This window comes from Phocoena sinus, chromosome 13, assembly GCF_008692025.1.
Source record: "Phocoena sinus isolate mPhoSin1 chromosome 13, mPhoSin1.pri, whole genome shotgun sequence".
Taxonomy (NCBI): Eukaryota; Metazoa; Chordata; class Mammalia; order Artiodactyla; family Phocoenidae; genus Phocoena; species Phocoena sinus.
The window spans coordinates 31,408,650-31,432,886 of NC_045775.1; the positions used below are offsets into that span (position 1 = coordinate 31,408,650).

The window sequence follows — 24,237 nt, forward strand, 5'->3', positions numbered from 1 at the left end:
TGCTTGTTGTACTCCACCACCACAATTTTTCCTTTTCTAGATTAGTCATGAAGGTACAGAAACCAGCTTCTAAAAATGGGCTGTAGTTTTCTTCTTGCCTCCAATAAGAATCAAGAGCCCTAAAATAGTAGAATGGCTATAAACTGCTCTTTTGGAATTGTACTCTATCAAAGCCCTCCTTGCTACATGCATCTATCTGCAAAAAGGTAGGCTCTGCTGGTGGCTGAACCCTAGAGTCTTAAGTGCCCTGAATCTGTGATGAGCTAGTGACTAAAATAAGTAAAAAAACAAACCACCTGGTTAAAATTGAAAAGAAGTGATGTTTGAAGAGCAAATTTGGAATCAGGTCTGACTAATCAATATTGTTATTTTCCTATAGCTTTTAAATTGATTATCTAGAATATACTCAATAATACATACTTGGATTTCACAGTGGCCTACAAATGGAATTTGTACAAACTGATGATTTTGTGTCTTTAAACCAGGGGTGAAAAAAAAAACCAGAACAATGAATTTTGACTATTTCTGAAAGCAGTCCTCCAAATACCAGGAATCAAAGTTGAGTCAGTGGTCTCAATCACTGACTGTCACATGATGTTGGCTAAGTCATGTCACTTACTTCAATTTTAAAATAAGGGTATTAGATCTCTTAAGGATTCATTAGTTTTCACGTTCTGTAGTTCACCATGAATGACCTCATATTTGCATAATTCTTTACAGTGTACAACTGTAAGCTGTATCTTTTTATGCCAAGCCTAGAAAGAACTGCTGAATGTCAGGCTGCCATGTTCCAGCAGGTCTCAGCAAAACCTGCCTTTTGAGGAACTGTGGTATCTTAAAACTTCTTTTATGGAATACAAATGCCTCAGCCCTCCCCTGCAGCTTCATCCAGGTGACACCCAAGGTCACTAAAGTACTAATTTTCATCCCAAGGGCCTCCCACTCACTACAATCATAGAGCTTGATACAGAAGGAAGTGTTCAACTTCTTTTATAATACTGTGATACAGGAAAAAGCGCCTCCAAAGCAAGACCATGATTAAGAGCAAACTATTTCTATGGAAAGTATGAGCTAAAATGAGAATCACTAATGACATTAAAATACTGCCTTCTAAAATAAATACATGCAAAAATAATACACTTGTGGGCTATGTAAGGCATTTTTTTTTTATTATTTTTCGGTTTATCTTAGTAATGCCAGAAAAATAACAGCCGTTATTTTCACTTTAAATGCAAACCAAATACTGCTGCACACAGAGTACAAAGATTACCTACGAACATGGTTAGGTACAAAGGCCATATTAGATGTATAGACCAAACTTTGTTTTTACATCAGAGTAAGACTGACAGAGCAATTTTTTGGACAATTATTTTAGCAAATAACCGTGCTACTAAACAAAGGCAAATACACATATATATACACATAAACACGTTTCAACTGAAGTTATTCGTGTCACTTTGACAAACAAAGGCTTCTTCTCTGGTGGGTTTCACCAGATATTTGCACCCCAAAGTCCCCTGCCCTGATCCCGCCCCCAAATGCTGACTTGATCTGAAGAAAAAAATCAGAGATGTTCTTAATTAAAGGCACATTTGGCAGCTACGGAAAGTGGCATGCATCTGGCACAGGTGCACTCTCCCTATAAAGCCACACCACATGTGACTTCCATCCACTATGCATCTTGTTTGAGTGGTAGTCCAATGTGATCCACCTTTAGCTAATTTGCTTTATAATTTTGCAGCAATTGGCTACTTAATGCACTATTTTCATTAAAGGCAAAAGGGAAGTTTGCTCACAGTTGACAGAAAATGCACTTTATGGTGTCAAAAATGGAAAATAAGGCATGAAATTTACAAAACAAGTTACAAGTGCTTTTGTTTAGATTTATCATAGACTTCATGCTTTTCTTAACTAGCGCTCAAAATATTTCATTGGCTCATGTATAAGGAATTTTGAAATGATTTTAAAAGTAATGAGATGTTTCAAAAGAAAAATACTGAATAAATAAACTAAGTCATCACTTTCCCTTATAAATAATTTTACTGCATAATTCTTTCAGACAAACTGGTATTAACCCTGTGATGCTTATTTTACTGGTAAAGATTTATGTGCAACACAACAGGACCTACACTTGTACGACAGTCATACAATATAGGTTAAAAGAATAAGTGAACCTACCTATAGCAGCAGAATACCGAGAAATAAATGGTTAAATTTTTCTTTCTGAATCTGGAGGGAAAAAAAAAGGTTTTCCTCAATATGTATAACACTAATAAATTGAGACACCTCCCCCCATCTCCATTATCTGTTTTGCTGAGCCACTTAAAACTCTGAATTTAAGCTGTCATGAAAAGACAAATGATGAGGTACATGACTAATGTGAGCTAAATTTGAGAATTAAGACAAGATTGTGATCATAGATACCAACTAATTTTTGGTTTGCCTAATTTTTGATGTACGGAAAAAACACATTAAGGAATTTAGAACCATAATATAGCCTCCAACTGAAATAGTACTAGTTCACTACACTGTTCTGTTAATTGGAGTATAATTAGGGTGGCATGCTCCTTGCTAAATTCAGATACATTAAAACATTCTTGAGTTGTTAGAGCACAGTAACCTACTAAACACATAATTTGATACCCAACAACCTTTAATTAAGCAAACTTTTGACCTTTGTACATTTCCTCATAATTTGTAGTCTTAAAACACATTTGGAGATCTGGGAAGAGTAATTAACCTGTCTTTCAATAAATTTAGAAACATATACTTATCTTTTCCTGTTTTTAAAAGTACTTAGATGTGAAAAGCCTCCCTTTCTATTATATTGGTTATCAGCCCATTTAGGTAAATTCAACCTTGAAATATTTTCTTCATTTTGTGATCCAAAGAAAATGAAACATCTAAGAGCACTTACATTTCTAAAAGAAACGTTCCATATTTTGGAAGGTGATTTAGGAAAAGTCACGCTGCATTGACTGTCTTGTAATGTCCTGAATTCAAAAGCAGAATTTTGTGGTGATGCATTTGTCTTCTCAGCCACTTCCTGTCCCTGGAAATTTCAGTTACTACAAAGAATAAGTTTGCCAGCTAGTTAATGTTTCACATGTGAAGAAGGCAAGGATACAGTTTTCTCAACTCCATTGAAGGGCATCCAACTGGAATTTTTCTAATCAGTTACCACTGCAGAAAATATTTTTACCCAAATTTTACACTTCAGAATAAAAATATCCTCTATCCACAATGCATGTAAAGCTGATGCACAGTGAAGCGGTCACCTAGAACCACGAGGGTAGAAGAATGCTTCCCTTTGGGAGAAGTATGATTAGAACTTCAAATCTGAGTTTTTTTTCTTTATACAATCAGGCAGGTTGAAAAGAGGTCATTACCTTGTTGAAGGCTAACACACTGGCCAGAGAGATACTGAATGGGCTCCAATGGGACTTTTCTCAGGTTCTCATTTGGAGTGGGGGTGGGGTAATTAAAAAGAGAAGTGTGCGTAAGACATATAAAGGGAAATCCTAGGGACGATGTGGCTGGTCTAATAAAAAGTCATGGAAATTCTGGAATGTGTATTATGATTAATTGTAGCAGCACTAGTAAGTAGGCTTAGATAAATACTTGTTGAATGAATGGTCTTATGGACACTCTGCATACAAGAGGAGATTTGAAATTAATTTGGGGGGAGACTTTTAAAAGGAGACATTTTACAAAGAGAAAAGTGGCTACCATAATAGGAATGGTACAAATATTAGAAAACAATGATTCAACTCTAACAAATAAATAAAGTATATGACAGGATGGACTGCTAAATGATGATGCAACCAACACTCTGGTCTTAAAGGACTATATATTGTACTACTGTGATGTACATTTAATGCTCTAATAAATATCACAGAAAATTATTAAAGTACTAGGTTTCCACCATGATGCAGCACTTCTAAAAATGTCTCTAATGGCATCGTTAACAGAATTGCTGAAATGTTGCTTCATTATTCAGAGGACACATGCATATACTGATAAACTGATGACTCTCTAAGGATGGAATACTGCACACTTCACAGATACTATAGTGGAGATTAATAACACTTTTTCTCTTCAACAAGTTGCATGCATTTCAATCACAGTATTTGTTAGACTCAGAAGATCAGTACATAGGCTTAATGAATAATCCATATTATGGTATTAATGATGTAGGTAGATGTTCTATTACGAATAGTTCCGAAAGAGCAAAGACCTCAAGCAAGGTAGAATGTTTAATATAAACTTTAACAGACTTTATACATGTTACCTAGGAAATTAAAAACCTTACAAAGCTCTGCTTAAAAGATACCCATCCTATTCTAACCAAATATTTTCCTACATGCCAAACTGCAACTTTGATCATTCTTTAAGATGAATACATACATCCAGAACTAGAAACCAAGGCGTACCACAATACGTGCTTTTATGCTTAGTGTTTGTGTGTTTCAACTGAAAGAAATAAGAATCAACCATTTTCTCATATAATAATTTAATATATGCCAGCCAAACAAAGTATTTGTATCTTTATTCAATTAAATTAAAACAGACCTGCCAGGTATATTATATAACATTCACTATATACACATGATTTAGGCAATGCAAGGTAATTCTAGATATGCTGATCACTCAACTATTAGTAAAACATGAACAGTGTCAGCGATGCCCAGCAAGTACTCCTTTCACACTGGGTGACTGCATTTCCACAGTATGGTTAGAGGGACAGCTACAAGCCATGACATGGATTACCAGTAAACTTTTGTGGGAAAAGGGGGGAAAATGACAATCTAGCATAGATTAACAGTCTCCTAAATGTAAATCATATACTTGACAGTTACATTGTTTTAAAAGTTCTTCTGTCATTGTTAATGACACAAAACTTCTCTTGTTTGAAGGCAACACCACCACATTTTGTTTGTGTAGGGAGGGTGGGTAGGGGAATGCTCTTAAAATCGGTATAATTATTGTTAAAAAAAAAAAAAGTACCTCTTTGGTGAAGCCTCGGTACCCATTCAATTCAGTGTAATAATCTGTAAACAGGACTGTAGTACAGTGCTGGGCCTTGATTCCAACAAGGTCAGGTACCACAGCCTTTCCTCACAGTCCTCTGAATGAGTTTTAAGAAAATATTCTAAAGCAGGACAAACAAAAGCAAAGGAAAACAAAGGAGGATTTGAAGATCCCTGTTGAAGATTTCTTTTTAAAAAGTGCATAATATTTTGAATTACAAAAACTGTCATCATGTGGGCCTGCTGGACACTAGACTGTGTTTTTCATCCCTTTAATGATAAAGATCACTTCACAAAAAGAGGACTCCTGCCTACTGGCTGGAGAAAGTTCCCTTTACTTGATTTTCAGGTGCAATCAGTTGTCCACTTCCTCTAGATCAGTCTTTCCATATTCTAAACGAACACCATTTTCACTTTATAATTACATCTAGGTTAAAATTCATTGTCTTATACTGCATCTTGAAGTAGAGTCGTTAGTGTTTGGAGTTCTCATTTTAACTCCTCAGTGCTGGCACGTTCAGTGCATCCATCGCCAGCAATGGATCTGGGGCCAGGAAAATGTACATCCTGGTATAGAGGAACTCAGGAAGAATGAGCATTCTCCAACAGTGGTGGTCCATCTCTGTGCATGGATGGGTGTGTATGCTCCCTTTTGTAAGTTTTTGGAGGGAGTTTAGGGATATGTTGAGAAGTGCTTTGTCGTGGAGGAACAGGCGGCCCAGCAATGGAATGAAGGTCCACTTCTTGTGTCAATGGTGGTGATGGCAGGTGCCTTCTTGTGCCGTGAGGAGAAGGTGTTTGAGGAGGAGGTGGTGTAAAGGGGGAAGGGCTGTTTGGGAAGAAGGCATTACTATGGTCACTTTTTTTGCCCAAAGGGGGAGGTTGGAGATGTAGTGGTGAGCTTGAGAAAACATCAGGTGTCCTCACGGGTTCTCGTGGAGGTAATAAGGGAGGGCTTTCAGGAGGATCTGATATAGAGGTCCGGTCTGATACTGAATATCGTGGTGAATAGGCTTTTGATGTGGGTTGCCTAGGAGGAATTGCTGGGGGGCTGTCCAAATGCTTAGACATGATCTAACATAAATGGGAAAAAAAAAGACATTTATTAATAATTTAATTTATGTAGCACCATGAATATATTAAGAATTAAGCTGGGGTTTTCAAATATGCTATTGGAAGAACCCTAGATGTGGATCAGGTCGTTTTGCCATGTTTTAAAAATTGGAGGTTACGGCAGTTCATTCATTAAAATTATTTTTCCCTCAGTGTTAAGTTTTTATTTTTCTCAAAATTTTGTTATTTGCTACTGCTTACCTATTATTGAATCTAATATAAGATCATTTCCATTTAACATAAATTACCTGTCAACTTTACAATTTTAAACTTACTATATTAACATTTCATGATATTCTGCAAAGAGTGTCTTGACTTGCCCAGGTGCTCTGCTCTCTGGACACTGAGAACACTGAATCATGTTAACAACTGGCAAAGAAAGAAATTCCAAGAGGTAGAAAAAATAGCTATTATGAGCCTTTAAGGTCTCCTCTGACCCAGAATTTTCATGAAAATCCCACTTAAAAGCATGCCACATTCACCTATTAAGGGTTCAGATAGGTAATATTTAGCACTAAGATACCATTTCATTTAAAATGTGCTTTCATATAAAGCTTCAGACCTCTTTCCTTCTCTCTCTCTTGTATCTTTTAAAGAACTGCTTGAGACTGCATTACTCTTACATTATAGGTTAAACTTTTTTCTTGACAGTACCCATAATTTAGATTTACAAGGGTTTTGAAAACCTACCAAAAAACTGCTTTCAGAAGAAAGGAAATAAACATTACTGCATCGTAAATCCATATTTAATCCTTGTTTAAACTCTATTAAGCCCAAATACTCTGAGTATTAACCTAATTCAGTTAGAACTAAACCAGACACAAGCAATTGATTATAATGTAACTGTAATGATTCCAGTTTCCAGATAACAAGGTTTTCTACTTTACCTTAGATGGCGAAGATTCCGCTGGGGCAGATTCTGGTCGTCTTCGTGGAGGAACAGGAGGGGGGACAGGCACTTCATCAGTGCTCTTGGTTAAACTTATAGATGATACTGAAGCAGATCCTGTAGGATGTTAAATTTTTTGAAAAGTTCACAGGAATTTTATTTCATCTATCAATCCTGAAAAGACTTGGAAACTGCTTATATTTATTAAAAGAAATGTACAGAAGTATCAAAAGCAGTTCAATAAATCAACAACCAATAGTATTTCCTTTATTAAAGCAAACTGCTATAAAAGCATGCAGAAATTTCTTAGCAGAATTTTCAGAAAAAAAGCTGCCTAAGATATTCTGTTATTATGTTTCTTGAACAAAATAACATTCCCACTGTTAATCTATTACTGGAATTTTTAATTTGGATCTGAGTCTCAGATTTCTGGAAGAGACAGCAAACTATTAAAAACCTTTGGAATGGTAATTTCTGTTAAGCTTTTTTGATGGGCTCATTTTTTCCTCTGACTTTATTAGTACAGAATTTTCTTGCCTTCACTGGATAGTCCTTGGGGATAGTTTCTGATCTTAACCTCTCTCTCCAATGTCTCTCCCAGCAATCCCCTCAAAGGATGCCAGGGAGAGAATCTAGTGCCTGGGGGAGGGGTCTCTCCTCAGTGTGCTTAGATATTGTTCTCCTTGGCAGGGAAGCAAAGTCAGGTTCATCATACTCTAATCCAAAAATTTTCATTGTGATGGAGGTATTTAAGATGACTGAGGCAGTGTGCTGATAATAAAAACAGAAATTACACTAGAATCTGGTGAACCTGATTTAGGAGTAAGTTGATAAACTGGCACCAAAAAGGTAAGTAAAGCCTCTAACTGTAACATATCTTACAGATATTTAAAATGACAAGGACTTAATATAAGCTTATAAATAATTACACTTTGAAAAACATTTATGTAATTTGTTAACTAGTTTATCAGCACAATGAAAAAGATATGAAAAAACACTTAAATGGTCGTTCAAAATTATATTTGGCAGGTTCTTTTTCTCCTTTAAACATTGACAGCTTTTATTTTGCCAATTAAATGTTATAACAATATAGAACTTAAAAAGAGTAATTTGTGTATTGATATTATTTAAATGAACATTTTGATCACCTACCTTTTTTCTTAAGAGACTATGTAAGTTAATTTAGCTTTAAGAATATTTTCCATTGTACACATTCTGAAATCATTTGTATGAAGAACAACAAAAAACAATCTATTAGCTTAAAATTTATGAAACAGTTTGGTGAATTGTTAGTTTACTTTAAAATTAAAAGCAAATACCTACATTGGAACTTTACTTTGCTTATCAGTGATGAATATTTAGATTATATAATACAGATAGGTACAATGATAAGATAGCTGTTCTAAAGTCAAATAATAGTCATTTGCCTACAATCTGTGCTGTTCCCAGGCTAAGTGACTTAGACACTGCACGGAGCTGCCAACATTCTCATATGCGCATGCATGCTCTTGCTTTTTTTTAAAAAGTTGAGCATTAAAATATGTTTAGAACTCCAGAGTTGGAAATGAGAAGTGGTTAAATGTGGAAGCCACCCATATAATAATGTTCTTTCAAAAGAGAAAAAAAGATTTTACAAAAAGCATGAAAAATATGTAAGTTTAAGCAAATCATTTATGGTCAAAAGATAGCACAAGTGAAGGCCTCACTTCTAAGATGCTGCAAAGCAAGGTACCAATACTGCCAGACCCAAGACGAGTTTTAGCAGGAAAGGTTACATTTGGTTTAATCTTTAAAGCCAAAGCGAAAATTATGAGTCTTAAACCAAATATACTAACTTGGGCCATGGGGCAGTGTAACTTGGATAAAGACGGTATCGCTGCCTGTGAAAGGAAACAAGAAAAAGTATATATTTTTTCTTTCATTGATATATTCAAACTCACCTGTAAAAATTTATTTATGATAGAAATGTTATTTTTGTCATTCTAGTTTTAAAGAATGGTAGAACAGTTTAGCAAAAGCTCATTACTACTTACTTTTGAGAAAGATAAAGAACTAAACTGCATTAATATTGGGAATTTTCCAGATTCCTTTTAGATTCACTACTTGATGCCATAATAATTAAATGAAAAGCATTCATGAGAAAACTATATACAATATCCTGTATATTAGAGGAAGACTTTCAAAAAATGTATAAACCCAATGTGAGCAAAGAATTCAGCTGGACCTACAGAAATATGTCATTTACTAAGGATTATTTTGAAAAACCAAACTTGTGAAAATAAGTAGTAAATAATAAATTTATGTTACAAAAATTGAAACATAAAAGGAAATTTCTTACTACTATAATAATTATAAAGTTTTGGAAATGTTCTTGGGGCATATGTTCATCACAAAATAACCACAGCTTTGGATATTACAAACAAGCTTCAAAGTGATATAGCTTTTTTTCCTTCTATATTTTTAAACACTTAAAAAAAATCATTAAACAGTTTTGGTGCTTAGACAGATTTTATATAGGAAACTCTGATAATTTTTGAATGTCTAATTTCAACAACACTGGCCCCAAGAGCATTAAAGTAGAAAAACTGAGACAAAGGCTAGAAGATCTATACTGCTTCTAAATCGATATAGGTGTTTAGGTTACACTGCCTCATATTACCAACATATTGAACAGATAATATCCAAGAGACTAAAGCAATACCTATAGCACTAGACTGAGCTGATTTTTAAAACTTCAGGTTTCTCTCATTTTTGCACAATAGGCAATCACTCAAATAATTAGGGCTGTTGTTTTTCTAGCTTCTTTGCTCAGAATGAGGATAATTTAACGTCCTAGGTTCAGTGGGCAGAATTATTAATTTGATTGCTTATACAGATACAGTGTTCTTATTTCCCAGACAGCTCCAATTTCAAATAATCTATCCTATTACCTCCTTTCCATATGTACTGATATTTATTTGGAGGCTCTGGTTACTAAGGGTAGCAATCCAGCTAATTCTAATAAGTTAGCTCTAAAAAGATTAAAATTCATTTTTACACTTTGATATTAAATAATTCTGCTATTGTGTCAAAGATTCTGTTTACTACAAATCAGATTCTCTTCACTAATATAATAGGGGTTAAAGGGGGTTATCTGCTTTAGTGTTTACGACTTATGTATTTTCCAGTTTTCTTGGAAAGGAAATAAATATGCCTTCTGGAGATAAGCCTCAAGAACATGGTCGTATACTTAGTACAATACAGGAATAAAATCAAAAGACAAAGCTCATGACAGTTACCAACTGCAGGCTTTCAGAAAGAATGATTACACCTATGCATACACACTTGTGCACGCAGACGCAGACTTGGCTTTGATCATATTTATATATAGCACAGGCTTAGATTCATGTGTAAACTTGGGGCACTTTTCTGATTTGTCACTTCAAACTAATTGCTTGGTCTTACTGCCTGGAAAATGCTATTTAAAAACTCTCAGAATTAAACAGTATATATATCAAGAAATATATACTAGGAATTCTTGTCAGCTAGGTACTGAACAAATTTATTGATAATGACTTAGGAGTGAAACCCAATTAATCAAAAAGTAGTATCAATTTGTTAAATACAAATCCCAGACAAAAGATCAGTGGTTCTCCATCGTGGCTGCACATTAGACCCTGCTAGGGAGCTTTTAAAAAATACTGATGCCCACGTGCCAATGCCAGTGTAACTCAAGCGTGGGCTGGACATATAGGTATTTTTTAAAGCTCCCCAGGGGACTGTAATGTCCAACCAGGGTTGAAACCACTGTTGAAGATAATCTCCAATTTATAATTGAGTCATTCTTGGAATAGGAATAAGCATTTTCCTATAGAAAAAAATTATATAAATCATGAATAACTTCTTAAACTCACAATAGCCTGTTAAATGCAAGTGTATGAAATCAGAAACTAATCACTTATAATAATCTTCTATGAAGAAAAGCCTTGCATTCCAGCTTCAAATGCTTGGAATACATTTTTTCTTGTTAAAGCTTTCCCTACTAAGGGATGGGGCTAAAGCTCATCTGCAGCCCACAGACCAGGCCAGACCTATGGCTTCCTTTTATGACCAGGCAACCTTCAAACAGGAAGGTACCAAGAGCACTTCATCCTCCTCCCTCCATGCTACAGCCAGAGATGCAAAGCTGGGTGGTCTCTCCCCTTTTCCCGGCCACTGTCATCATCACCTCAGAGGTGGACCTGGTCAGGGTAAGGTGTGGAGCAGGGTTCTGAACGTGAGGATGTATGTAGCAGCAGGAGGTAGGTGGCCAGTTTCCTTCCCTCTCTGTCTTCACCACAAAGCTTTCCGTGACCATTCTTGCCTACTCTGTGGTCATCTTTGTGTAAACTTCTACAGCATTAATGTCTTTGCCACTCATTTAGCATTTTGCTAACAAATTAGCACTTATACATCTTCTCTGGTGAAGCCTGCTATCTTACTGAGAGATGAAAAAAATCATGGTACAAACAGAATCAAGCACTTAACAATGGTTAAGCATGTAACTATGATTTTCTTTGTACTATGATTATTTTTTTAACATCTCAGTAAGACTGCAAGCCCTAACAGAGAAGGTGTGTCACTGCTTAGCAAGAAATGAGATATGCAACAGATACTGGCTGAAAAAATTAATCTTTGTTTTTAAAGTAAGTTATTTTTGGAAAAAAACTATAAGAAGCAAAAAAAGAACTATTATAACTGATCAAAAATTCTAGTCAAACTCTGCCTTTTAAAAAAGTAAGCAATGGAACTTTCTGCCTCATTGTATAGAGTGGAATATGTTCAGATGACTTAAGAATGTAGGTACAGCAGCTCTTTCCTGCCAGGCCCTGAGGGAAGCAAGGAAGTAGGTATTCACTCTAGTGGCAACACAGTGAGTACCAGGCTGGACGTGCTGGTGATCCACCCCGCCCCCCCCAACCCCATAACACTAGCAGATCTGTTAAGCAGAGTGGGGTCAAAAGCAGATGAGGACCTTTAATATACATAGACCACTAATGAACTTTAAGTAAGGGACTAACTGAGCATACAGATGGTTTTATATTATACTGGCTTACTTAATTTCAAAATCAGTTATTTTCAATTTTTACTAAGAACAGAGGGAGTAGTAATAGGGGCTTGCTTTTTCACAAAGGAAGAGAAACGGAAAAAATCTTCAGGGCTAAGATACAAAGCCTAAGGTTTCTCCACTTGTCTAGCTATTTTTAGTTAATATTCTTCCAGTGTCACATATGACAAAGCACTGATCCAGAGCGCTGCATTCCAAAATGATTCCCTTTTCCCTGTTTGACTAATAATTTAAAGATTTAGCACTAGTAGGGAATGTAGTAGACTTATCTCCTGTTTTTCTACATCTTCCATTTTTAGCTACTTAAACTAAGAGAAATAGAATTTGCAATTGATGGCCTTCATGTGATTTCAATAATTCACTCATGGGAATCTTTATAATATAGATCACAGCCAACTGCTCTTGGAAAAACACCCTTCAAACAGTTAAATGGGTCATAATAAACAAGGATTTTAAGTCAGGTATACTGTGAAAAGTGCTGCTTTTACTTTATTACTTAATTTAGGAGGTTGGCGAATTGGGGAAAATAAATGGGAATTTTTTTAACCTGGTGTTTATTTGAACTTATAAAAAATATCTGATAGCCTACTGTGTGCATAACATGACTTCATAATCCTCAGTAGCCAAACAAGGCCAAGGTGTGGCAATTCTTAAAACAAATACACTTTAGGTGGTAAAATGATAAGACAAACTGCTGGGTAACTACAAATATATATACAACACAGGAATAAATAAACGGGATTCTGGACCAAATCTCAAAATAATATACCTCCAAAAAATAATTTTGTTTTTAAGTTAGATTCTCTGAGTTGGAAGAAATCTTAAAAATCTAGTTTAATCCCCAGAAGGCACAGAAAAAGTATTTTATCGAAAATCAGAAAGCTCACCAGCAGACTGGGATGACAAACTAGGATTCCTAACTCCTACGTCAGTGCTTCTCAACCTCCTCCCGAATAATAATGTCATGCTGCCTCTCACTATTAGATTCTGTAACATCAAATATTAGGGCAGAACTTGAACTGTACACTGAGCTAGGACAGCCAATGGGAAGAGCATGTGGAAATGGTTGTGAGAGGGTTAAAGCCGACTGAATTCAAACTCTGATTTGATAATGAACAAATGAAAACAGGTTGTGGGCTCTTAGTAGAGATTTAAAGCTCCACATGAAATTGATTAAAAAATTAATGGAAGCATGGTGCTCTAGATATAAAAGGTAGCCTCTTCAAAGGGCTAGGGCTGGGCTGTATAGTTTGGCACCCATTAGCCACATGTGGTTATTAAGCATTTGAATGTGGCTAGTCCAAATTGAGATGTGCTATAAGTGTAAAACGTATACTGCATTTTGAAGATTTAGAACCCAAAAAGAGATTGTAAAGTGTCTCAGTAAATTTTTATACTGATTTCATATTGAAAGGACAACATTCTGCATATGCTGGGTTAAATAAAATATATTACTAAAATTAATTTCACCTAATTCTTTTTGCTTTTTTAAAATGTGGCTAAAGATCATTTAAAGTTACACATGTGGTTCACATTATATTTCTATTGGACAGCACTGATTTAGAACTAGGAAAGGGATGAGCAACAGTATGCAGGCGGTGAGATTTGTATGGCTGGGCTTGAAAGCATAGGAGTGTATTAGCCGGCGCTATATACCACCTGCTGGATGGTGTAGACTGAAAAAGGGTTAAGTAGGAGTTTGAATTTGATACATTGCAAAATTAGAAACTACAGAGTTTGGTTGGAAAGGAACCAGGTACTGAGCAGTATTCAAATATAATTTTGGAGGCAGCAATCAGATTGACATTCCATGCAGATTTTAGGAGTTATCTTTGTTTCCTCCAGAAGTTAGACATGCATTTTAAATTCACCAATTGAAAACAAATGCTCAAATGAGCTTTCAATTACCAATTTCATCATCAGGCCTATCTGTAAAGTATAATACATTTAAAGAGGGTTGTTCTAACAGATAAACTGCTGGAGTTTAGAATTTATTTTATATTTCTATAATAATAGCTTTTGAAATGGTATTTGATTTAGCTACAAATTTACAAAATATATATATATACAGATTCCTTTTTACCTCTAGCACATATAACACTAACAGTTATTTAAAGCACTTAAAACTTGAGCACCTACTTGAGTGAAAAGGGCTTGAATGATCAGAATCAAATACGCTGCAAACATCTGTGGTACTAGAAGCACCAGAAGCAGGAGGAGGTGTTAACGGTGTTCTTGGAGAATTTGGTGCAGATGCTGTACTTTCTGTTTCACTTTCAGGGATCCTACTATAACTAATTTTCCTTGGCTCTTGCTGCAGAGGTGTGGGATGTCTCATAGTACCTGGTCTTGGGTTTGATGGACGAACACCAGGAGATTTTAGGGGATAGCTGTATTTTTTTGGCTGTAGACATATCAAAAGAAACACAACACTTAGAACAACATAATGGAAAAGAAGGTTCTTCTATAAATGCTTGGTAAAATTCGATTAGTATCTAGGAAAACCACAAAGCACTAATAAAGAAGTGACATAATGATTCAAATCAAAGTGTCCAAGTTGAAGAGTTAACACCCCATTTCCATAAAGCCTTGGCTATCTAAATTATTAGGGATGCCATCAGGATCGTTTGAGCTATTTACAAATGCATTAAACTGCTTGAGTTTTCATCTGTTTATGTTAGTTTTATGGCATTTTTTTTCTTACAGAGTGATCATTTCTCAATGATATCAGGGTGTCTCATTGGAGCAGACTATATAGCTATTTCCAATTTGCTGTTTTTAATCCATCTTTTAAAAAACTGTTTTAGGCCTTGAGAAATTTTCTTGTGACGTAATTTCATAAGCTTTGGTTCACAGACATTATGAGATTTATCTTGGTTACTTAGAAGCCATTTATGTTTACTTCTTGATTCTTGACTTTCTTATGAATAAGAGAGATTATATTCAGAACAGTGAGATGATGATACTGTACATAAGCCTGGCCAGGCAGTTGCTAGTAATAAGAAAGAATGGAAACTTTATTTCACCCTCAAAAATGTATCTTTAGCCAAGCCTGTTATTTTTATGGCTAATGATTCAAGGTTAAAAGTTCTCATAAAAAGTACTTATATAAGTACATCTATTTATTATAAGTGAATTAGTATAAATTATCAGATTTCCTGCCCTTAACATAAATACCGAATAACATTTTTTGTTAAGTTGGCCATATTTGCCCAACTTCTTCATCTATCATATTAGGATTTATTCACATTAATATTAGTGCCCATTTACCTGGAACTAAGTGGAATAATCCTGAGCATATTTATTAAGCATTTCTTCACTATTTTTATCCATTACATGTGCACGTCATCTCTAAATGCCTTTATAGAAAACTATAAACCACCAGATATAGATGACAACTGTAAAAAATATATAAATGTAAAAGAAATATAAATGTATGAATGCTTACAAATCTTGGGAGAGGCTTAGGGTTTCGTGGTTCTATTTCTAGGGATTTGTTGAAAAGATAATCTGTAAATTCTTTTTCCATACTATTTCCCATTGGATTCAAGTTTTCAAAGAACCTCTAAAATAGATGCCAAGAAAAACAATTATTAATATTAAATAATTTAAATTCAGTTTAAAGTTCATGAAAATAATTTAAGAAAACATTTAACGTAAGAAAATTGGAATTATTTAAGTTTTATTTTCCTTTTTCTCTGCAATAAACCTGCCTCTTATCAGGTGGTTATAAACTTAATCAGAAATATGTGTCCTCAAATAATTCAACTTACTTTGATATCTGATTCTACTCGTAAACAATAAGGCTGATTTTGGTACTGCTGGATCTCGCCTGTTATTTCTGCTACTTTCCTCCTTTTGCTAAAGTTTATAAGCTCTTTTCCATGCCTTTTTAGGACCTCAGGGTTGCCTTCTTCTGTTTTCAAGATATTAGTTAGATAAATTCCTAGAAGAGATAATAAATTATTTCAAGGATAAAAACGGAAAAGGCTAGTTTTTTTCTTTCTCAGTAATTATAGGTATATTACACTGTACCATCTCAACCATCATAACCAAAGAATTAAGGCACAAATTTCCATTCTATGAAAAACAACAAGCTAAGTAAATATCAAAGAAAGATTTTTATAAGTATCAAATTCTTCTGTGACTTAAGTTCTATAAATACCCAGGAAAAAGGGAGACCAAGTTTAACAAAATTAATAGATTTGCAGGAGCAATAACCAATTTCCCACCCCCCACACCCATATGTTATTTAACATTAAATCATGGTTTTGTTAAAGGAACTTTAAGAATAACCCATCACTATTAACACATATTTTTGGCAAAACAGGAAAACGTCAAATTTAGAGGATCATATTTTCTGCTTACTCAGCTCCTGAGGCCCCCAAGAGGTCGTTAGGCTTTGTAATTCAGAGGTAGTACTGTTTGGATAGGCTGACTCGTGAAAATGTGGGCGGATGTGCAAGCCTATCAAACATTTATGTATATTCTGGTCTTCAGTACTTCTAGAATTATGTCAGCCTGGTAAGGGAGCTCCTGTTTCCCCACCACTGCAGTTTGTGCACTGGATGAGGAGGAGAATGAACAAAATAGCAGGCATTTTAGTTCCTTTCTGTTCTAGCATAAAGGTTCTGGAGCCAGCTCTGCTGCTTTCTCCTCTTGTGATCTTGTGCAAGTTGCTTAGCCTTGGTTTGCTCATCTCTAAAATGAGGACAGCAGGGTTGCTGTGAGAAATAAATGAGTAAATTTATGTACAGGCTTAGAATGGGGCCTGACAAAAGTAGATGCTTAATTAGCTGTGGTTGGGATTGTTGATACTGTTGTTGCTATTCTTGCCCTATCCTATTTCTGCCTTTTCCTCTGAAGTACTGACTATGATGCTTTGGGGAAAAAAAAAGTGTGAATATCTGAGTTCATTTGCTCAGTACACATTTGCTGAGTCTCTGCTGTACACCAAGCACTGCATTAGGAACTGCAGATACAAAGATGAACAAGACACACAGTTCCTGACTTCAAGGAGTTCAGAGTGTTGAATGTGGGCTACTACAGTACCATTTGGTAAGTGCTATATTAATTAGTACTAATGCATAAGATGCTATGAGAGCACAAACAAGATGTGCCTAACTCTGCCTTGAGCTGTTGGGAGTAGCAGAAGCATCACAGATTAAAATATGCTTAAAGTAAGTCTCAAAAAATGAATAGAAGTTTAATAAGCAGAATAAGATAGAGGGGCATTCTAAGTAAAGCAGCCACGTGTTTGAAGGCACTGGTTTTTGTGAAGCTTGGAGGCATACTCAGAAATGGCTAGCCTTTAGGGGTTTGGTCTGTGGGGTGGAGGAAGAGTGGCAGGAAATGAGGATAGGCAGAGGCAAGGAATCAGTAGTTCTAATCCCTTCTCCATCACTGCAGGTTAGTCACTGGATGAGGAGAGGGATGAACAAAGCAACAGGCTCTTCAGTTCTAATCACAGATTAGTGGTTCTAAATGGTTTTGTGGTAGAGGCAAACGTTTGGTTTTTTTTGGCTGCACTGCACTGTTTGTGGGATTTCAGTTCCCCGACCAGGGATCAAACCCAGGCCCTCGGCAGTGAGAGTGCCAAGTCCCAACCACTGGACCGCCAGGGAATTCCCGACGCAAACTTTTAGATACGAGAATATTTGGCTACGTTCTTGGCAAGATTAAATAACTCAAAATCAATAGTGAACAGTTAGCAATAATGAAACATGATAGACATCAATGCCTGTTTGGTTCTAGAAAGCATCCAGTTATTCAGTGTATTAGTTACTTGGCTATTTCTCAGCACCTAGGCTACTCTTGATTATATATTCATAAGACAAATTGACCATGTGTTCTGGTAAGCACAGGCTCTTTTATTTTCCACATCTGCCTGTCACTGGCTTTTTTACTTGCAGTCGGTTATATTCTCCTCTACACTAAGTTGCAATGACCCACTTAGTTCAATGTTCAGTCTGACAAACGTCCGTGACAGTACACATATTTAATGGGAGCCAAAATTAACCTTCCATATTGGCCACAAATTGATGGCCCAACTATGAAGAGTTTGTGGGTAGTAGCACCCGTACAGGGTCACAAAGAGCCTTTTTAAAAGAGCTTAGCTTTTATCCAGTAGGTAATTAGGAGACTATCAGCATCTTTACATTCTAGAATGATTATTCTGGTTGTACTGTGACGCTAGATGGGTTAGAAGGAGTTAAGACTAGAAGCAGGAAGCTCAGTTAACAGAGTAAAAGTCATCTTGGTGAGATGATGAGGGCTACCTTAGGGCCCACAGGGATAGAGTGGAGTGCATAAATATCTAAGAGGTAAATGCCACAAGAACTGATTAAGTGGTTTGGGCAGAGGGTAGGCACAGCGGGAAGAAAGACTCTCACCTTTGTGCTTGAGGGACTGACTGGGTGGTGGTGTAATGACTGACCTGGGGAACGTGGGGATAATAAATTGTGGGATATTGTAGGTGTTAAAAGTATACTTGAAAGAAGTTGTGAAAATGCTTACAAGTAGCATTTTGGGAGAGTTCAGGATAAAATCTGGAATTATTTTATGACAAATTAACGGCTACTTAAAAGGAGAACAAATAAAGAGGTGGTGTTCAAACTTTGTTGATCATAAACTACATCAGTAAAAAAATGTTTAAGCATGCACTCTCTCTCTCTCTCTCTCTGTGTATATGTATAATAAAAAATGTAGTGCAAATATGTACATAGATGTGAATATTATAAACTGTTAAAGTTTAATTTTTTTAAAAAAGGTCATTTTACATACCCTGCTCTAGGGACAGCTGTTCTAGGGAGAGGAAAAGCAGAGCATTATGACAAATGATGAAGAGGGATGAGGTTTCACCTCTTTGCTGACACCCTTCCCAAGCTTTTCGGGAAAAAGTGGCTGCTCAGGGTTCACAGAGCACTCTGTTCATACTTTGATTTACACGTTTCTACAATACAGTGTTATATTTACTACATAGCACTATAATTTATTTTTCTGCTCTTTCAAGGGAGCTTATTGAGGATAACACTATGTTTTACTTGTCTCTCTTATTCTCAACACCTAGCCCTGGGCCTGACACATACAGGCATTCGACAGATATTTCTGAATGAATAAAAGCAGCACACTATTTCAGAATAGAAAAGAAAGCATTTGCAGACTAGACCGGGGTACAAGAGACATACAGTCAATTCTAAAATGGCAGGAGAGCAAGAGTGGAGATGGAACAAACTGACAAGAAACAGAAGGAGAACACAAAATTAGAGCAGTGTGAAAGGAAAAGAGCAAAGCTGATGTTACAGGCTTGGAGTTTTGTGCAGAGAGGTGAGACTTGGTTGAGGTAGAAATCTGCATCCTTTTACCTGAGAGGAAATGTTAGTTTGCCTATACATATTCATTCTACCTATGAGTAGAACCTTGCAGTGTATGGAGAAAAACTGGGAAATAGACCAGTAGCCTGGCATAGCCTTGGAAGGAGAAATTGCCTGACTTTTATTATTCTGTAAATAGTGCAGTGCCAGCAAAAAAATCTGAGTAAGAATTCTGCTAAGATGATAGAGAAAGTAGAAGTGTCAGATACTACCCCTGAGCCTCCTATAGACGGGGAAAAAAATCCAGTATCCAGAATTAAGGATAAGAATCTAGAAGAAGTTGCTACAATTGACCATATAGATGAAATGGAACTAAGCAGCAGCAATAATACCTACCTACTGGGTCAGAACCATGAAAGGCTACCTGGCTAACCTTTAGCTTGGAAATAGCAAAAATCTCCTAGAGCAGCAGAACAGACCAGAGACTTAATAATCAGGAAGATAAGCAGAAATGGGTAGGAAGGCTGGCAGGCAGGCTGTATGCACCTATCAAACCACGTACATGTTTGCAATCACTCACTAAATCATATGGCTCACTTTAAAACACAATGCAATACTACTCTAAATACAGGTCTGAAATTTCCTTTTTTCTCTTAACAACATGTTAACAAAAATCAATTACGTTAGTTCATAGAGATCTGAAAGAGAATACAGTTTGTTTGTATGAATAAATGTCCACCAATCAGGTGATATAATGGAGTAGCAGGGGCCAAACACGAGTCCAGTGAACAGGCCCTGTGGTTTCATTTCACCTCTGTGTAACAGGGGCCATAAGATATCATGAGTAGCATGACTGTAAGTTCAGTGAGTGTACTGAGGGACTAAGATATTTCGCTTTTTTCTAAGCACCTGACATAGCCCCTGATACTTAGTGGTACTCAAGAAATATTTGTTGACAGGTTGAATGAAATGAACATCAGACTGAGGTCCTTCCCAGGCTCCCTTGTATGAACTGGCACCATAGTTACCACACTTAAAAGTAAATGCATAGACTTCAATGTTTTATCAGAAAGAGAAATGAACTCAACAGTTTTATCAAGAATTTAGGGGGAAAAATCCTCAGAAAACGGAATAAATTAACAATGATAAAAAGTAATACATGACATAAAAACTATAAAATCAGAGAGAATAACTGTTTCAACATTTATTGTTTGGAAGAAAAACACAGTAAAACAAACAAGTAAAAATAGAAACAGAAAAACATATTGCAAATAAGAGCAACTGTAAAAGTAGCATTTTTATAGAGTGAATGCTAGTACTTTTAGAATACTGAAATGAGACAACTGTGTAGCAAACAAAACTGAAATAGAAAAAAAATTAAGGAAGAAATGAAAATGTTATTATAGAATTACATACTACAAAAGATTCTAGGCCCAGATGGTTTTTCTGTTGGAATATTTCAAAGTTTAAAGGCTAGATCATTTCATGATATTCTGGAATAGAATAAGGTGGAAAGCTGCTTAACTCATGTTACAAGGTAAATATAACCATAATAACAAAAGCTGATAAATATAGGACAAGAAGAAAAACCACAAACCAATCTCACTTATAAAGATGGATGCAAAAATCCTGAATAAAATGATAATGAATAGAATTCATTTGTATATTTAAAAGACTAATCCACCATGAATATAAAAGGCTTAATGTTGGTTAACAGAAAGGTTCAGTATTAGCAAACCTATAATTTTAATTTGCTAAATAAGAAAAATCATTTTGCTCTAAGACAGCAAACTATAAAGGTAAATGTATACTGCCAACAAAAACACAGAAGATAACTATGCAAAGAAATTGTCTTAACATAATAAATAGCATCGAATCAAGCAAATAGCAAAATTATACCTATCTCTGCTGAAACAGAGATGAAAACAGAACTTCTTCTTTTTATTACTGTTTAACCTTTTTTTTTGCGGTACGCGGGCCTCTCACTGTTGTGGCCTCTCCCGTTGCGGAGCACAGGCTCCGGACACGCAGGCTCAGCGGCCATGGCTCACGGGCCCAGCCGCTCCGTGGCATGTGGGATCTTCCCAGACTGGGGCACAAACCCACGTCCCCTGCATCGGCAGGCGGACTCTCAACCACTGCGCCACCAGGGAAGCCCACTTGTTTAACCTTTGTTTGGGAAGTTGTGACTAATGCTGTAAGGCCTAACACAGAAATAAAATCAAAAGAAGAGACACTATTGTTATCGGTAGACATGATCAAATATCTAGAAAATCCCAGGAAATTAATAATTCTTGGAATTAAGGGAAATTGACTATTAAAAAATGAATACCATTCACGATCAAAAATACCTAGGAAAAAGCTAATTATCATAAATGTTCTTTCCAAATTAACTGATAGATCATTCCAACTGTATTTTGGGGAATCACTCCCCCTCCCCAGTTCATTTGGAAAAATAAAGAGACAAAATTGGCAAAGAAAATACTGAAGAAACATCAACAAACCAATCTTATTATACATGAAAATACTATAAATATAAAGCAGGATTTCTTTCTCTCTCTCTCTCTCTCTCTCTCTCCTTTCTTTCTTTTTTGTGGCTGAGCTATGTGGCTTGTGAGATCTTAGCTCCCCGACCAGGGATCGAACCCCGGCCCACGGCCGTGAAAGTGCCGAGTCCTAACCACTAGACTGCCAGGGAAGTCCCTAAAGCAGGATTTCTTACCCTTGGCACTACTGACCTCTTAAACTGGATATTTCTTTGTTGTGCGGGCTGTTAGCAATATTCCTGTCCCCTACTGACTAGAGGCCTCTAGCACCCCCCAACTCGAACAACAAAAAATGCCTCTAGACATTGCTGAATGTTCCTTGGGGGACAAAAATTGCCCTGGTTGAGAATCACTGATTATAAAGTGCCAATCATTAAGACTGGGGCACTAGCATAAGAAGTTAATGGGATGAACCTAGAGATTATCATACTAAGTGAAGTTAGACAGAGAAAGACAAATATATGATATCACTCACATGTGGAATCTAATTTAAAGATACAAACGAACTTATTTACAAAACAGAAACAGATTTACAGAAATCGCAAACAAACTTACGGTTACCAAAAGGGAAATGTTGGGGGGAGGGATAAATTAGAAGCTTGAGATAAACACACACACACTATGACAGATAACCAATAAGGACCTACTGTATAGCATAGGGAACTCTACTCAATATTCTGTGATAACCTATATGAGAAAAGAATCTAAAAAAGAATTAATATATGTATAGGTATAACTGAATCACTTTGCTGTACAGCTGAAACTAATATAACATTGTAAATCAACTGTACTCCAATAAAATTAAAATAAAATAAAAAGAAGTTAATGGGAAACAATACTTTTAAAGAAGGAGGTACCATATATAAATGGGGATGAAGAAGACTTATTCAATAAACGTGGGTCAACATATAAACAATCTGGTGGAGAAACAAATTTGAATATTTCATATGATATCTAAAAGAGACTTCAATTTGATTGAAGAGTTAAATATAATTTTAAAAGTTGAATCATAAAGCTAGGAGAAAATATGACTGAATGTTAAGTTACTAGACTGGAAGAACTTTCTACAGTCAGAAACAATAGAAATCATAATGGGAAAAATGGACAGATTATAGAATTTTAAAAATACTGTATTTCAAAGAATAACAACTAAAAGGCAGACTGGTAAAATATCTAGCTCAAGAAATATCCAGCTAGATATAAATTATCTAGTTAGATTGGCTAGCTAGCTCAAGAAAATATTGTCAAATACATAAAAAAGGTATAAATATGAAGATATTCATTATAACATTATTTAGGAAAGCAAAAAAGCTGGAAACAACATATGCATCAGGTCATAGGGTAACAGTTAAATAAACTGTCATACCAACTTTAAAGAATATCTTGTAGCTATTAGAAACCGTAATTATGAAGACTAATAAAACACAATATATCTAGGATATGGTAAGTGAAAAAAGTGAACAATGTGTACCTGTCACACAATTACAACTATATACAATATGTATATGTACAAAACTGGTTGGTTATAAAGCCTGAACAAAAATGTCAATTGAAAAAATATCAGGACATAACAATGTTACATGCAGTATAACTTAAAGCTATATAGAAAATATATAAATAGAGATGAGGAAAAGGCTAGAAGAAAATACACCACATACTAAAAAGACTAAACACCAGACGTGTAATTGAGGTCATAATTTTTTTAAGTATTTAGAGGAAGAATCATGAGAGCATATATACCAGCAGAGAAAAGAAACCAGTGTGAAAGAGATACTGAAGATATAAAATAACAGGAAATAAGCTGGGACGAAGTGAGAGGGTGGCATGGACTTATATATACTACCAAATACTACCCAGATAGCTAGTGGGAAGCAGCCACATAGCACAGGGAGATCAGCTCGGTGCTCTGTGACCACCTAGAGGGGTGGGATAGGGAGGGTGGGAGGGAGGGAGACCCAAGAGGGAGGGAATATGGGGATATATGTGTATGTAGAGCTGATTCACTTTGTCATAAAGCAGAGACTAACACACCACTGTAAAGCAATTATACTCCAATAAAGACGTTAAATAAATAAAATACAGGAAATAAATGATGGAATAAGATAGAGGAACCTACAGAAAGGGAGAAGATTCATATGGTAGGTTTCAGTCTTAAAAGAAAGAAAAGGCACTACCTTACTCTGGTGCAGAAAGGAAGGCAAAAAGAATAGGTAAAATTTTGATGCGTAGAAGGTGTGGGCCCAAAGGCACATGCACTATG

General features: G+C 35.8%; 1 protein-coding gene across 2 annotated transcripts in view; it reads right to left on the bottom strand.

The window, feature by feature from the left end:
- Positions 1-1,152: 1,152 nt before the first annotated feature.
- SOS1 (SOS Ras/Rac guanine nucleotide exchange factor 1) overlaps positions 1,153-24,237 on the bottom strand; it is a 160,480-nt gene continuing 137,395 nt past the window's right edge. Inside the window, exons 18-23 of one of the 2 annotated variants that reach the window (XM_032652754.1) lie at positions 15,892-16,064; positions 15,567-15,683; positions 14,258-14,522; positions 8,868-8,912; positions 7,031-7,149; positions 1,153-6,104 (exon numbers count right to left, since the gene is read on the bottom strand). In XM_032652754.1, the coding sequence (XP_032508645.1) occupies positions 5,613-6,104; positions 7,031-7,149; positions 8,868-8,912; positions 14,258-14,522; positions 15,567-15,683; positions 15,892-16,064 (1,211 nt within the window). In that variant the 3' untranslated portion in view covers positions 1,153-5,612. The remainder of the gene's footprint in view (positions 6,105-7,030; positions 7,150-8,867; positions 8,913-14,257; positions 14,523-15,566; positions 15,684-15,891; positions 16,065-24,237) is intronic. The other variant, XM_032652755.1, reaches the window with a different exon arrangement.